This window comes from Barbatula barbatula, assembly GCF_947034865.1.
Source record: "Barbatula barbatula genome assembly, chromosome: 22".
Taxonomy (NCBI): Eukaryota; Metazoa; Chordata; class Actinopteri; order Cypriniformes; family Nemacheilidae; genus Barbatula; species Barbatula barbatula.
Window position 1 is genome coordinate 7,519,854 of NC_136785.1, and position 14,698 is coordinate 7,534,551.

Here is a 14,698-nt window from a genome sequence, read left to right on the forward strand (position 1 = left end):
TCTTTGAGTTAAGATGAAATCCATTCACACCAAGGTTAACGGAGCAGGAATCACTATATATCCAGACACACACACACACACAGATGTAACCTGGAGATAAATGTGTGTCCAAGAAGACATAAAACACTTGACCAAATGGTCTGAGAACTCAAGAGGAAGAAACACTTTTTTAAAGTAGTTATGGAATATTGAAGCTATGTTAATGGTTCTTTTAGAAAGTAGTTCAACTCACTGCCATTTTATTACAGAATCCCAAGAGATGTCTTACATCTGACGGATAAAGGATAAAAAATGATTGGATGATGCAAAGAAGGCTGGAGGTATTATTGTACCAACCACCACCATCTTATGTAATTACATATCTTGTCTTTAAGTTAAAAGACATACTGTATTCTTTCAACTAATTACACAAAAAATTCTGTCATCATTTAATTATCCTCTTGTAATTTCAACCTGTATGATTTTCTTATTTCTACAAACCATGGCGGAACCCATTGACTTGATTTTGTGTCTTTACAATAGAAGTTGTTCGGATATTCTTCAAAATACCTTTTGTGTTCTGCATAAAGAGAGTCCTGAGGGTGAACTATAACTTTAACATAACTATAATAATAACTGTCACATCACTATGTTCCGTTATTACTATCCATGTGCATACTATAACTAAAAATACTTTTTTTAATTCTACACTTACAATTCAATTTGCCAGCGTGACTTTTCCTTGCATCTTATTTAACCATCCTGCAAAGCCAAGAAATGAATTGCAGTTTTTACAACATTAAAGTATCTAACAAGAACTTTAAGGGCATACCTTAAATCTGACATGTAGGGCCAGATTTACTGACAGCTTGCGGAAGTCCAAACGCGTCTTTTGCCGTCAAAAACTACTTTCTGTATTTACTAAAGACATGCAGTAAAAATTTGTGTTTTTGCAACTGACCTTTTGCATATGCATTTGTAGGAGTTTCCTCTTCAGACAGAAACTTTATGGGAGGAGAGTATTTAAATGAATCACACAATGTGATTGACTAAGGTTTGCACTCATGATTGAAGCGGTATTTGCAGCTTTATTTATTAAAGACATGTCTTAAACCCCGCGCCAAGTAGATTGCGTTTGTCATTATGGGAATGATGTATTGCGCCCTGTGTAATTCAAAGTGCGTTATTTTGGTAAATCTCCCACAGAATTGTCACTCCCATTGGCGCTTTTTTAAAATTGCGCCCTCACACTATTTTGCCCTGTTTAGTAAATTTGGCCGAATGAGTTGGTCTTGCAAATCTATCCATTTACATTCACTGCATGCACATACGAGACACTGCTATAGGAATGAAACAAAGATCTCAAACCTCATCATACTGCAAGCTAAAATGAATCCAGCACAATCTAGCAGTCATCAGTACTGAACAATTCTGCACTTTAGTTGTCGCCGAGGCATGAAGGAATCAAAGGAAGTGGGAAAATACAGTCATTATTAGGCAAGATGAAAAATGATTCTGCTCTAGCTTTAATATTTAATTTTCCATGATATCTATTTCAAAGCAATTATGACTGCAGCAAAAACGCTCAAAAAGCTTTAAGAGCCATAAACCGTTCGCATACTATGACTGTAACTAAACGAATTAAAACACAAATGAACATTTACCATACAATCATATAAATAGGTACAATAATGTATATTTCACATCGTAACAGATTAAATATCATGCTTCTCTGCGCTCTCCAATCCAACTTTTAAATGAATCTACAGTGCATAAATAATGCTTACTTCATACAGAAGGTTATATAAAAAACATAATTTAAAACTCTTTTTTTGTGTGACTCCAAACATAAACATCCTAATCTAGCTAGAGTAAAACTTCAGTAAGCCAAGGCTAATAAACCCAACTCATGTCATTTCATGCCATTTAGTTTTGGCTAAGCATTCTTTAAAGTCAGCAGGATTTCTGTTCCTTTGGCTAAAAATGCACAAGAAGGCTGGCAATAATAGACTGCACACTGGAACACTGTGAGTTTGTCACAGCATTTCACATATTGCTGTCCAGGCAGGCACCCAGAGACACTCACAGTCACAGAGACATTAAAGTAAAGCAGTAAGGCTTTAATAGTAAATGTGGCCATATCATATTATGGCCACGGAAGGTACTTAATTATAATGCACTTGGGTTAGCCCTGATCTCTGACATTATGATGACATATTTCACCTATCACTTCAACTTTCTGCGGACCTCTTTCCCCAGTCTGCTGCCCCCGGTGGTACATACACGATGTCTCCTTATAACAACTGAAGCTTCCAGAATGCTGAATGCATCCCTTCAAGTTGGCAGGATCACAAGCAGATTGGTAGCAAATAAATATAGCCTGCAACTGAAGGCATACTTACCTCACCTTCTATTGCCTTACCCTATTAGATAAGACAGATGTGCTGCTGTATGGAAATCTGGGCCAAGCCGTGTGTAATGACGTGATGTATGGGCCCTAATAGAAGCTTATGTACAGTACATATATGTGGACATATATGCTAATGTTTCTGAAAAGGCGAACATGCATTTTTTGCATAATACTAAGCAGCAAGGTAGCTACTAAATTAAAGGACAAGTTCACCCAAAAATTAAAATCTTCACTACTCGCCCTCAATTTTGTACCAAATCTGTATAAATGTATTTGTTCTGATGAACAAAGAAAAATACATTCTTGGCCACTATTGACTACCATAGTAGGAAAAATTGCTTAATACATTTCTACAAAAGAAGATATTTTGAAGAATGTAAAGCAAACAGTTCTGGGACTATTTTGACTCCAATTAAAAAATTTTCATACCGTGGTAGTCAATAGTGGTCAAAAACTATTTGGTTACAAACATTCTTCCAAATATCATTCTGTATGTTAATCACTGCAAAGAAATGTATAGAGATTTGGAACAACTTGAGGGGGATAAATGATGAAAGAAATTTCATTTTTGGGTTGTCCCTTTAAGTCCTACTGAAGGCCATCTAGAAGTTAAAAGTCAAGTAGGGCTTCTCTCTCACTACGTTCAATACATTTTGCATATTGTACATAATATAAGAATGTTCTTATGCATAAAATACACAAATGTCCAACTATTTGCTCAAATGTGCAACAAAGAAGCTGAGCTGGAAACATTGTGGTAGCATCTTTTTCTCTACTTATTCAACTGGACAGCCAAGATACCTTAACACATATATGGATTAAAAATATATAATAACCATTTAATTTCTCGGTAATAACTAATTAGACACCACTCACTGAATAATAATAAAAGAAAATAGGGAGGCCTAAGCCTATTCTGAACACAACCATAGTTTCTTCATGTTCACACCATGGACACTTAACATCATTTTGCTCTGCAATTCAACCTTAGGGAGGTATAAAAGTCATGACTGTTTGCCCACCAACAACCGAGACCCAAAAAGCTTTGAGTGAATGTGACATTTACTAGAGCTCTGATCACTAGCACAGGGGTTCCCAAACTTTTCAGCCCATAAACCCAAAATAACAGTGTCACTGACTCAAGACCCCCACTATCCTCTTAGGTGGTTAAAGTATACAAATGTTGCGAGCAATTGCACACATGCATTTATTAGGTCTATCCAAACACCCGCATTTCATCAAACTGATTCAAGTGCTGATGGATGTCCTTTTTATGCAAACAAAGAATCTCTTTTTGTACCTGAGGTCAATGCCTTTTCTGACTACGGTGCTACTCCTCCGCTGGCCTCCCTGCGTTGTCTTCGGTCGATATTAACCAACATTTTATTTAGAAAAGTATCCTAAACTTAAAGCCTGTAAGGTGGTGTTGTAAATTTACTTGCTGCACCTAACCTAATGCGGTTGCTAATGTCGTTGATGTGACGTAATCACCTCAGGGGTCACGATCGAGGGGAAGTAAATTCGAAAGGCTGATGGCTTTTTATTTGCATGGTTTTATTTTTGACTTAACTAACATTTGTATATTTTGTTACACTTCTTGGTGAAATATGATTTCTGGGAATCCTCTTGCGACCCCGCCCTAGCAACCTTGCGACCCCTACTTTGGGAACCCCTGCACTAGCCAAACCAATGTAGTTCATGGGTCTACAACCTATTTGCCAGAATGGGTCATTTTTAATTTACATACCTGAGTTTGTCTTTAATTTCATATCCCACATCTCACTTTTAAAAACTCGTGTGCCAATGTTTCCTCTTCTTCACGCCATCAATGGTGTGCATGCATAAGGATGAAACCCCTTAAAACAGAGCATGGCCTGACACCACACATTTTCGTGAATGTTAACGCATTAGCTACACTAGAAGATATTGTGCTCTTATACTTTTAGAAAACAAATATAAAAATGTTGACCATCTTTAAGAAAGCCAATGAAACAATTTGTTGTTGAATGTCTTATTTCGTATTTTGTGTTTATGACAGCATGCACGACCTGGTGATCCATATTATCGCAACGAGATTTGGGGATTTGGGGAACATCTTAAGTGCATTAAAAGCAGCAATAAAATGTGATGGTCGGCATCATAAATGCTGTGCCAAAACTGCCTCATCATTCTAATATTAAGATTTTAATTTCTAGATTTTCAATCTCATCTTAAATTTTTGTATTTAACTGTATGAATTAAAGCCTCAACTGTGACATCTGAGGTAAATAAGAAAATGCCAAATGATATAGATCTAAAACGAAACATTGTCGATGAAACAAAAAATGCAGCCGTATCATCAAACACTTTTACATTTATGCATTTGGCAGACGCATTTATCCAAAGCGACTTACATTGCATGATAATATCTATTTGTATTTGAATAATGGCAATCCCTGGGATTGATCCTGTGACCTTGGTGTTGCTAGCACCATGCTCTACCACTACTAACCACTTTTTCTCTGGACCTTGTGTAATCTCACGAAGTGGCTGACTGTCCTGACAAATGTCCCACTGAAGATTAAAAAGCCAGCCCTCAAGGACAGCCTTCAGAGTCCAATATCTTATTTCACACAGTGTTACTTTACTAAACTGAATATGTAAGATTCTCGCTTTTGTTAATTGGTACTATGCTGACATTTCCCACCCCCAGCCACAATCTCTGCCCGATCGTGTAGTTATGCGAGCGCTTTGATAAATGCTAAACTAAGCGCACGGGAGTAGAGTCATCAGTGCGGTCTGTGGTGATGTTGTTCCCTTCGTCCGTAACCTGAGTCACGTGGACCAACAGGCTCCCCATGCTCTCTGCATTCAATTTACATACTCTCATCGAACGTGAAACGTAACGCCCGAGATCTTCAACTGTTCTCTATTCAAAGAATACATTTCTCAATAAAAAAAACAGATGCACTTAAGCCGAGAATCGACAGAGAGCTCTGGAAAGACCTCTGCAGAGTAACCAGAGGGGTACATCTGGCATATTCAGAAAGAGCTCCAATGATGCATTCCAGCACTGATTCCATCGAGGAGACTGTAATGAGAAGAGCTCTGGGCACAGACGGCAATGGCAGGTGCAAACACTACGCCACCGGTCTGGATCCAGTAAATGCGTTCGCAAGGCGAAAATGCAACAAACGCTCACAGAACAATGGTGCCCGCAGCAGACACCATACATACAGGGCTGACCACAATGGTAAGCAGCTGAACACATAAAGCAAACAGGCGGACCGGACGTGTGAAATGTGCCTGCAATGATGTAGCATCAGTCATAAAAAACAATGTTCGACTGGAAATCCATCAGGCACCGAATCAAGCAGGACGTTCCCAGAGGACAGGAGGGCTACTTAACCAATCATCTCAGACACGAGCGCCCCCCCTCCGCCCCATCAGACAAGCGTCTTCCAATATTCTGTGAATGACCAACCATAGCTGACTGGTTAACAGAATGAGTCAGTGATATGTGTGACGGTGTGCGTATGCATATGTGTGCTCGAGACAGAAAGAATCAAGGAGTATAGAGGAGCAGCCATCCATGGCTTTTTTTTTACCTTGCGTCTGCGGTCTCTCGAACGGTTCCTCTTCTTGATCTTCTCCTCCTCCTTCTCTCGCAGCTCCTGGGCTGCGAGCTCCTGTAGGTCCTTGTTCTTACGGAGCTGTTTAGCGGCTTGCGCCATGGTGCTGCTGCGTTACGCGGTGCTGCGCCTGTGACTGAGTGTGTCCTTGTGGCGGCCAGTGCTGGAGAGGCGGTGGCGCTGTGCGCGCCTGCGAGGAGTGAGAGCCCTGCACGGCTCTAGGCAGCCAGTTCCTCCTGCAGCGCGCCACAAAAGAGATGCTGCCGCTCGCTCGCCTGCTTGCTCCTCAACCAAGTGAGAGCATGCCCCTCCCCCTCCCTTCTCTCTCTCTCTCTCTCTCTCTCTCTCTCTCTCTCTCTCTCTCTCCCTTCTCTCTCTACACACCAGTCAGTCACGCAGTCTGAAGTTCAGCACTGTAGGGATACTGCTGCACCTCTTCTTTTTCTCCTTACGTCTCTCATTCACTGTCTGCGTTTGTTTAGCGTTCCTGCTGTTGCTTTGTTCTCATCGCTGTCCCCTTGGTGCAGATCTGCAGATATGTGATGCCACATGGGGGAACCTATCAGCGCACACATAGAAATCTCGAATTCATGACACGGTTCTGCAGGATTTTATAGGGTTGTTTTGATCATCTTTATTGGGGTTTTTTCACACGCTCTTTCTTTCTGTGATGGCTTATTTGAGATGGATTCAGCTTCGGGTACTAACCGTAGGACCCACTAATAACAATGAAGGGGTTTGTGGCCATAACAGCTTACCTCATAAACATTGCAAGTACATTGTGTCTCACCAGACTGTGCACTTCAGCGTGAACGGTCTTTTGCATTGTTTTCCCTGCAATAGAGTCCGATTCAAACCCCTAAAAGTGAAGGCAAATGTGAGGTGTACATGTATAAAAGACAGAGGGTAAATGACCACATTTCAATATGTATTGACGTGCCTATCTGTTGCTCTGTCACTGATATGGAAAACCCCAGGATCTTTCCACAGCTCACATCCTGGCTTTACATGGAAACCTGTAGATATGACATTATAACTGTGTGTGGACTGTGAACAGGTGGGATGCTTTTCGATCTTATATTTTGCTTATTTCACTGTTCTCTTTCATGTTGATACGTGCTTGCACGCTTGAAGTTACATTAAAAGGAAAGAACCATCGATCAGCTTACAATTCAGAGCCCATCCTGACTGAAATGCTGGCGCAGTGCAAGCGTTTACATCTGAGAGTGATGGCTGAGTCACGTGACTTTGGACCGATCACATATGTTTATTTATGCCTGTCAAGACAGCTGGCTGTACATTATCCTGATTAATAACTGTTTGCACATTTCCTTCCTCTAATCAACATCATGCCCTCATTTTACACACATACTGCGTGTATTATTTGCATTGAGCCATGGTAGCAACCGTGTTTTGGCGGAATTATTACCATTCTCGTAGTTTACAAACATATTTATACTATTGATGCTATAGTGAGACAGAGGTAAAATTGTAGATAATGTGATTTTAAAACAAGCTTTGGTTACTGGAGTATGCACACAGTACGATGACAATATGTTAAGGATGAACCAGCTAACGTTATACCAATATGAATCAAACGTGATTTAGCATTCTCGTGGTCTAAACTAAATAACTAGCTAACTCAAAACACTAGACTATTTAACTAATATGAAACATGTTACATATGAATTTAACATTGAAGTCTTTGATAATTTACAAAGAATCTTACTAAAACTGTTTCCCAAAACGCTCAGATTATACAGTAGGCCCATAATTTAATTTATTTCGTAATAAAGTACGTTACTTGATACAAATGTATTGCACAAGAACTTATGCTAATGCTCAACGAAATACTCACATGAAGGATTCTTTGGTTTAAATGCACGTCCTGTTTTTAAAAGCAATCCGATTACGGTCAGATACGGTCACGAGTAATCTAGTCGCGCGGTGAATATCGCCATCTAGTGGAGTCACAGCACAACACTTCTGCATATTACAGGCAAATTAATAATGAGAATATACGGTACACTAACATGGACATGTACACAGTAGTCAAAAAGATAATAGAAAAAAACGAAATGTATAAAAGTAAACATCTTGGTAAATCATTCCGTTTTTTGCTCCACATATATTTGTGAGGGTTCGTGAAAATGTAGAAATACTGGCCTCCACTACCTGTTTAAAATGAAATATTTTACAATTACAATGTAGCAATCTTATTTTCAACTCCCTTATTACATCTTCATATCAACCCTTATGAAAATGAACATTATAAAATATGTGACTTGACTATGAAATACATATTGACTCGAGGATCACTATTCTTTGACGTGAATTTATTTTGATAACATATCCAATTCAGGAAATTTGGTTACAATACAACATTTACAAGCCTATAGTTGGGCTACAGGAACTATTGGTAGGCCTACAGCTAACATGAATTGTTAAGGTAGAAATCATTGAAAGTGTTTTCGTTCATTCATTTGGTTAGTTTACGACCACCGTGGCGTAGTCGGTCCCTGGTTCAAACTTCACTGTGGAAGGCACATCACGTGTGTGATTCACCGTGGCATAAAATAACTCCTCTACCTGTTAAAAACAAGCCAAAATATGTTAAAAGGCATGCAGATTTTTAATGATGTGTTCAATAATAATAACAACACAACAGACACATGTACACATCCAACTGCAATTTCCTGTCATACGCTTTGAACAATATCAGTGTAAATAAATTGACGTTTTTATTTTTAGGTGAACTTTCCCTTTACCTGTACAACAGGTGTCACTGTAATACTGTGCAATAATTTTGACTTCCTGAAAATGAATTTACATCTTTTCAAATTGTTGGTGGAACCCTTGAATGTACCTCTGATCTGTCTTCTTGCTCTTCCTCAATGCCATGAATTACACCTTGTGTGTCTAAAAAAGAAAATTTTCATTTATTTATTTTTACCCTTATAATAAACATGCACCAAACCTAAAGCATTTTAACAGATATCACTCACATCTGTCCAGTTCTGGCGATCTGTAACAATACAACATAGATCATAAAATACTGCAGGTTTATCACATAGCCAAGAGTAATGTGTTCATGAATTCACTGACCTCACTGGTTGAAACTGTCTTTTGCGTCCTACATGAATGATAAAAGACTTAAATTACAACCCTTAAACTATTGACATTTTTATGGAAAAAAACACAGCCAAGAGTCTACAAAAATTACATTCTTAGATCATGTTACACGTGTCCAAACTTGACTTGGTAGTTTATGTCCTTGCTGGTAACAACAAATTTAAATTTATTAAAATGTACATATGCTGCATAAACACTAGATAAAAACAAATTTCTGTGGTTTCACCTTGTTTTTGTTTCATGCAGTACCAAATGCACACAGAGATGAAGATGAGCAAAAAGAACAGAACCAGGGCCCCGAATACAAGCAGCAAAATGACGGCATGTTTACCAGAAAGGGCTGAAGATAGACATAAAACAATCAATGAAAAACTGTGCAAAATCTTAGGTGTGGTAGAAAATATAAACAATAAATGCTATTTACGTAGCCTCCACACTCTGACAGTGACTTTGGTGTTGGTGGTATTATTGCCATAGCCGGGCTTGGTCACGCAATGGATTTTAACAACTGATAGGAGCTGTTTTTCAGCTTTACTCTCTAATAGCTGTTGTCCACTGACAAGGTGATGACAGCAACAGTTTCTGGCCGTTTCTTCGCTAATTTCCTTTGAGTCGATGTACAAAGAGCACCTTGTTACATTCTGGCCTGGATGACAGCATGTCAGATGAGTATAGTCACTTACAGTCATCATAGCAAGACTAGAAATCACAGACGTGTCTGAAGGTTGCAAAAGACAGAGTAGGTTAGATTTTGTAAGAATAGAACCGAATACTATACAAAATAAAGGTTATCAAACATACTTGCAGTTGCACATTTGGCAGTAAGGCTCACTGAAAAACAACCCACCAAGTTAAAGTTGAGAAAGAAACAGCACAAAAGTACTTGATGCAATAATGGATGTAATGGAAATGTTTTACTTACAGAGCACACACAAATGAAGTAGCTGGGTCATAACTAAATGTTAGTTTCAAACTGATAGATAAACACAACCTTAATCAGATCTAGCAGCACAGTATCACCCTTTAAAAAAGGACCAACAGGCAGGATATACGTTTACTTGTTTTGCATATGTTGTCTGTTTTAACCAGCCCCTGGAAAAGAAACACCACTTTGCATGATATATTTCCCATCGCCGTTACCACATTTACCTAATGTTTTATATCTGTAACTTTATATACAATACAACATTTAAACCGAGCCCATCGAAGCAAAATGTAGATAACGCAAAACATTGAAGAATAAACTTGTTTTTTTAAACCCGGACAATGACAGGCGTTTAGAAACTGTGTAGTCATGGATGACTTGCCACATAAATGAAAGGAGGAAACAGATGGGAGATCTTCTTCCCCACACTGTGCGAATGTTGAGTTCTCAGAGCAAAAGTACTTAAAAGCCAAAAGCTTAGTCTTTGTCAAAAAGGTATTTTCATCTTGAACAGTTTTAGGCATTGTTCATAATATGCCTTCTCATCGCAGCTTTATATTAAAAAACAACTATATATGAGCATTTGCAGGTTGATTTTGCCACACTTTTGTTCAATTGCAAAACCTGTTTGCACAGCATAGTCTGCTCAACTAAAGCCATAGGGTGGGAGCGTGACTATCTGTTTGCCCAAACAATGAAGATGGGGGACTCTTTCGTGTGTCCAAAGTCGGTCCTGGAGGGCCGATGCCCTGCGGAGTTTAGCTTAAACTTGGCTCAACACCTGTTTGGAAGTTTCTAGTCTGCCTAGTGAGACCTTGATAGCCGTTTAGGTGTGTTTGATTAGGGTTGCAGGACACCAGCCCTCGAGGACCGACTTTGGACACAGACTTAAAGTGTGAATATTTACATATACAATTAAGCGTTTGTTAGATTTTAGTTACAGTTGCAATACAGTTAAAGGTCAAAAATCTGTATCCAAGACCGAGATCATACAAAAAACAGAAAATGGAAACACTTAATTAAATGGTTCCAATTCATAACATTAGTAAACTAAATTAGTAGCATGAACAATGACAAATATAGTGTTTCTATGGCATTTTAATGTCACTTTCAACATTTACAAAGACATTTTAAAATAAAATTTGAATCTGCTAACATCAGTTGCACACAAATGTTATTGATATAAACTAACATTAAAGCTGAATAAATGATTTAAAAATATATTGTCACAGAGGGCTTTGTTCTATTGATAAATACATAAAATGAATTGTATAAGCAGCCTCTTGTAAAACTTTAAAAAGAACTGTTGTTCATATACAATAAAACAATAGAGATTATAACACAGAAGGCTGGCTGTACAAATCAAAATGTTCAATGACGTTACTGTGTTTCTGATGTCACCATGTTTGGGTCCTGACTCGTGTTAAGGTCTAAAGAAGACAGAGCATCATCAAGCGCTCCGGAGGGCGAATCCTCTTTGGCTAACAGGTTATTCTTGCGGAGCTGACAGGCTTGCTGGTAGGGTGGCTGAATCGGAGGCTGGGTGGGTGGTAGATACTGATACTCTTTAGAGGAATCAAGCTGTTTGAGAATGAAACAAACATTTATAAGGTTTATTATATCTATGGACTACAGTGATATCTTTTATGTGATATGATGTAAAAGACAGGCACCTGAAGCGGATAAGTCCTGTCTGAATCAAAGGCGCTAAGATCTCCACAAGCGAGGAATGGGACTATTATTCGGTTTGGTCCTTCTAACTGGTTAAAGTCTACATCTGAATGGAAAAACAAAACAGTGCAGAATTGGATTTACCTCTACACATTGTAGCAGCCATAATACAAAAACAAACGATGAACCAGAGAAGTACAGAAGACAAACGGCAGTATATATAGTTTGCTTTTATATAGTTCAGGAAGTTACCATATGAGTGATCCAGTAAGGGATTGGACATGTTGGGAACATAACCTTCGGGTGGGGAATAATTCTGACACACCACAAATGCCTCTACAGGGTAATAACATAAAACATTAAAAGGTTAAAGTCTGATACAGTACATTTTTATACTTCATTTTTATGAAATTTCGTAATGTGCCTTGAGTTGTGACTAGCAAAAAAAATCAGGAACTGGACATTTTTCCAGTTTCTGGCATCTGTGTACACACCTATGCTGGAGTTGCGGCTGCTGCGTGGTTTGGCGCAGGTAACAGAACTAAAAAAGACCTTGAGCTGCGAGTACAAGAGGGTCACATCTTTACCCCTGAAGATCTACGCAGAGGCACAGCGAGAAATCAAAGTTCATTGGGCATTTAAACAAACTGTGTTTTTTGTGATAATAGAATTAATATTGCAATGATAATAGAATAGCTTACTTTTGCCACAAAGTTTCCACCTGGTTTTAGGACATGAGTGGTAATATTCAGAGCCTGTGAATATAAAATCATTAGTTTCATTAAAATGAAGTCCAAATCCTACTACTGCAATGTAAAAAAAACTATAATTATACTACAAATGATCTACTTATTTATCATATGAAAACCACAACAGTCAAATACAAAAGCAATCCATACCGCTAACAGGAGCTGTGCCTGAATGTACTCATCTACATCATGAAGCCCTGTAACTATACAAGGCAACACATATTAAAACCTTCAATTTAGTACATTATTTTTAATGATCTGATATTTCAGGATGGATTATGACTAATGAGAAGATGGCAACATTCTGTTAAACACGACGAACGATTGCTTAATTGTTTCTCACCATCAGGTGCGCCATCACACACAACCAAATCTGCAGACTGCCCTTCAAAATGACGAATAATCTCCTGTGCTGTAGAAATCTGGAACAACAAAATGTTCGCTTGTCAAGCATATGTGAAAGAAGTTAGTACGGAAGAATATAAACTTACCTTAATTCCTGAAGAATTACTAATGCAATGTTTTCTATACATAGATAGTATTAACAAAATGATATCTACCAAAATTATAAAGTTAAACTCTGAACCATTAGACCATAAAGTCACATAATTTCACTATTACGGCACCTTAGTAATGTCTCCCTGAATTTGTGTGACACCTGGCAAGGGGGCCATAGCTTGCAGGTCCACTGCGACAATCTTCACCTCCTCACTCTTGTCCTTCCCACTGAATAACAACAAAAGCAGCATGACGGCCTGTGCATCTCTACAAACTGACGTATTAATATTTACTATGACGTATTAGTATATTACTGTTGGGGACTATTCCCAGACTAACTTAAATGTTAGAAGTTTCTTGATCGAAAACAACTTGCAGTGACATATCTTAAAATATATCAGTGTGATTTTTTTTATATCAAGATGTACACCGGTAATGTTTTTTTGAAAATTATGTTTCTAAAAAATAACGGAAATATCCTAATTTTACTAAGGCCTAGTCATGTTTTAAACTAAGAGAGTAACTGACCGGAGTTTGCGGCTCAGCACTTGACTCCAGCTACCAGGTGCTGCGCACAGATCCACAGCACGACTCACACCTGTACACAAGAACAACACGTCAACAAAACATGTCGATTTTTTAAAAATCAAATACTTACCTACTATTTAAAGCACACTTCATACTTGACTAGTATTGTATGATTGAGCATCAGTGTGTGTTTGAATCAAAGCTGCCAACCAACAGATTTCAAAACACCTAGGTAGGCAGTTTACTAGATTTGAATACACACTACAGTTAGTCATTTAGCAGATGCTTTTATCCGAAGCGACTTAAAGAGTTCAGGGAGCAATAAGCAACATGTCATAAACTACACAGTCTATGATTCATCCACAAAGCCATTATCAGTTTAAGCAAAGTATGGTGTAACGTTACATTTAAAAAGGTTGAACTCCTCATCCAGCTGAAGAAGTTTGAAGGCACTTCTGGCTCTCCAGCCTTCCTCTTTCGCAAGTCTGTAGTATATATCACGTTTGTCTTTGGACGAACGCCCCATTTTTCCTCTTCAGGCCACTAATTCTGTAGATAGAAGATGATACATGTTGACAGGCCTTTAACTTGACCATTTAATTTAGTCCGTGCTTCTAATATTGACAAGTAACCTCGTAGTGGAAGAGACGAGACGCGTTATTTGATTTAATTTCACCTGTTTTAAATGTAAAAGAATATAAAGAATAATATATCATCCTCCATATTTTGGTTCTAAATCATTTAACGTTACAAAAGCTAAATGTTGAATGCAAGTGCTTCACAAACCAAATGTGATAAAAGCATTTTATAATAATAAAAATGTAGACATACAAAAACTATAATATTCGAACTGGATTGTTTTGCACTCACCACGTGAACAATTCTTCTTCTTCTTACAGGGTTGCAATCAGCTGAACATGAAAGCACACTGCCTCCTATTGGAGATTGATGGTATGACACATGAACGGTGAAATTTTAACATTTAGGAAAATAACTGTTCATTTAGTCACTTCATTTTTTCACAAATAAAATTAAATGAGCATTACCTTCTGAAATATTCCAATTAATCCAATTATATATATATATATATATATATATATATATATATATATATTGCATTGTAGTATTGTTATACGATATTATTATAAAGTACTTAAAATAATAATAAACTAGATGCACGTCGATGTATAATATT

At 38.0% G+C, this 14,698-nt stretch overlaps 3 protein-coding genes across 15 annotated transcripts in view; all 3 read right to left on the minus strand.

Annotated features, from left to right (window-relative positions):
• ank1b (ankyrin 1, erythrocytic b) overlaps positions 1-6,102 on the minus strand; it is a gene marked incomplete at its 5' end in the record, with an annotated part of 63,521 nt that extends 57,419 nt beyond the window's left edge. The window contains one exon of the mRNA XM_079485949.1: positions 5,977-6,102. Coding sequence (XP_079342075.1) covers positions 5,977-6,102 — 126 coding nt within the window. The remainder of the gene's footprint in view (positions 1-5,976) is intronic.
• A 2,214-nt stretch (positions 6,103-8,316) lies between these two features.
• Positions 8,317-10,428, minus strand: LOC306910954 (uncharacterized protein). Its single transcript, XM_079485899.1, has 8 exons — positions 10,055-10,428; positions 9,934-9,963; positions 9,557-9,850; positions 9,359-9,472; positions 9,106-9,133; positions 9,006-9,025; positions 8,867-8,919; positions 8,317-8,589 (listed from the first exon to the last, which is right to left on the minus strand). The coding sequence occupies exons 1-8, from the start codon at positions 10,083-10,085 to the stop codon at positions 8,488-8,490; spliced, it is 672 nt and encodes a 223-aa protein (XP_079342025.1). The 5' UTR covers positions 10,086-10,428; the 3' UTR covers positions 8,317-8,487.
• Positions 10,429-11,138: 710 nt separating this feature from the next.
• ftsj1 (FtsJ RNA 2'-O-methyltransferase 1) lies at positions 11,139-14,450 on the minus strand. Of its 13 annotated transcripts, none has more exons than XM_079485978.1 (12): positions 14,335-14,371; positions 14,136-14,179; positions 13,909-14,052; positions 13,504-13,573; positions 13,104-13,203; positions 12,821-12,899; positions 12,628-12,680; positions 12,430-12,483; positions 12,223-12,325; positions 11,981-12,064; positions 11,731-11,834; positions 11,139-11,638 (listed from the first exon to the last, which is right to left on the minus strand). In XM_079485978.1, the coding sequence occupies exons 3-12, from the start codon at positions 14,027-14,029 to the stop codon at positions 11,438-11,440; spliced, it is 969 nt and encodes a 322-aa protein (XP_079342104.1). In that variant the 5' UTR covers positions 14,030-14,052; positions 14,136-14,179; positions 14,335-14,371; the 3' UTR covers positions 11,139-11,437. The 13 variants fall into 13 exon arrangements, with proteins under 13 accessions (XP_079342104.1, XP_079342110.1, XP_079342105.1 ...); XM_079485984.1 differs by having other exon boundaries at positions 12,223-12,286; positions 14,290-14,371; XM_079485979.1 differs by having other exon boundaries at positions 14,290-14,371.
• Between the last annotated feature and the right edge of the window lie 248 nt (positions 14,451-14,698).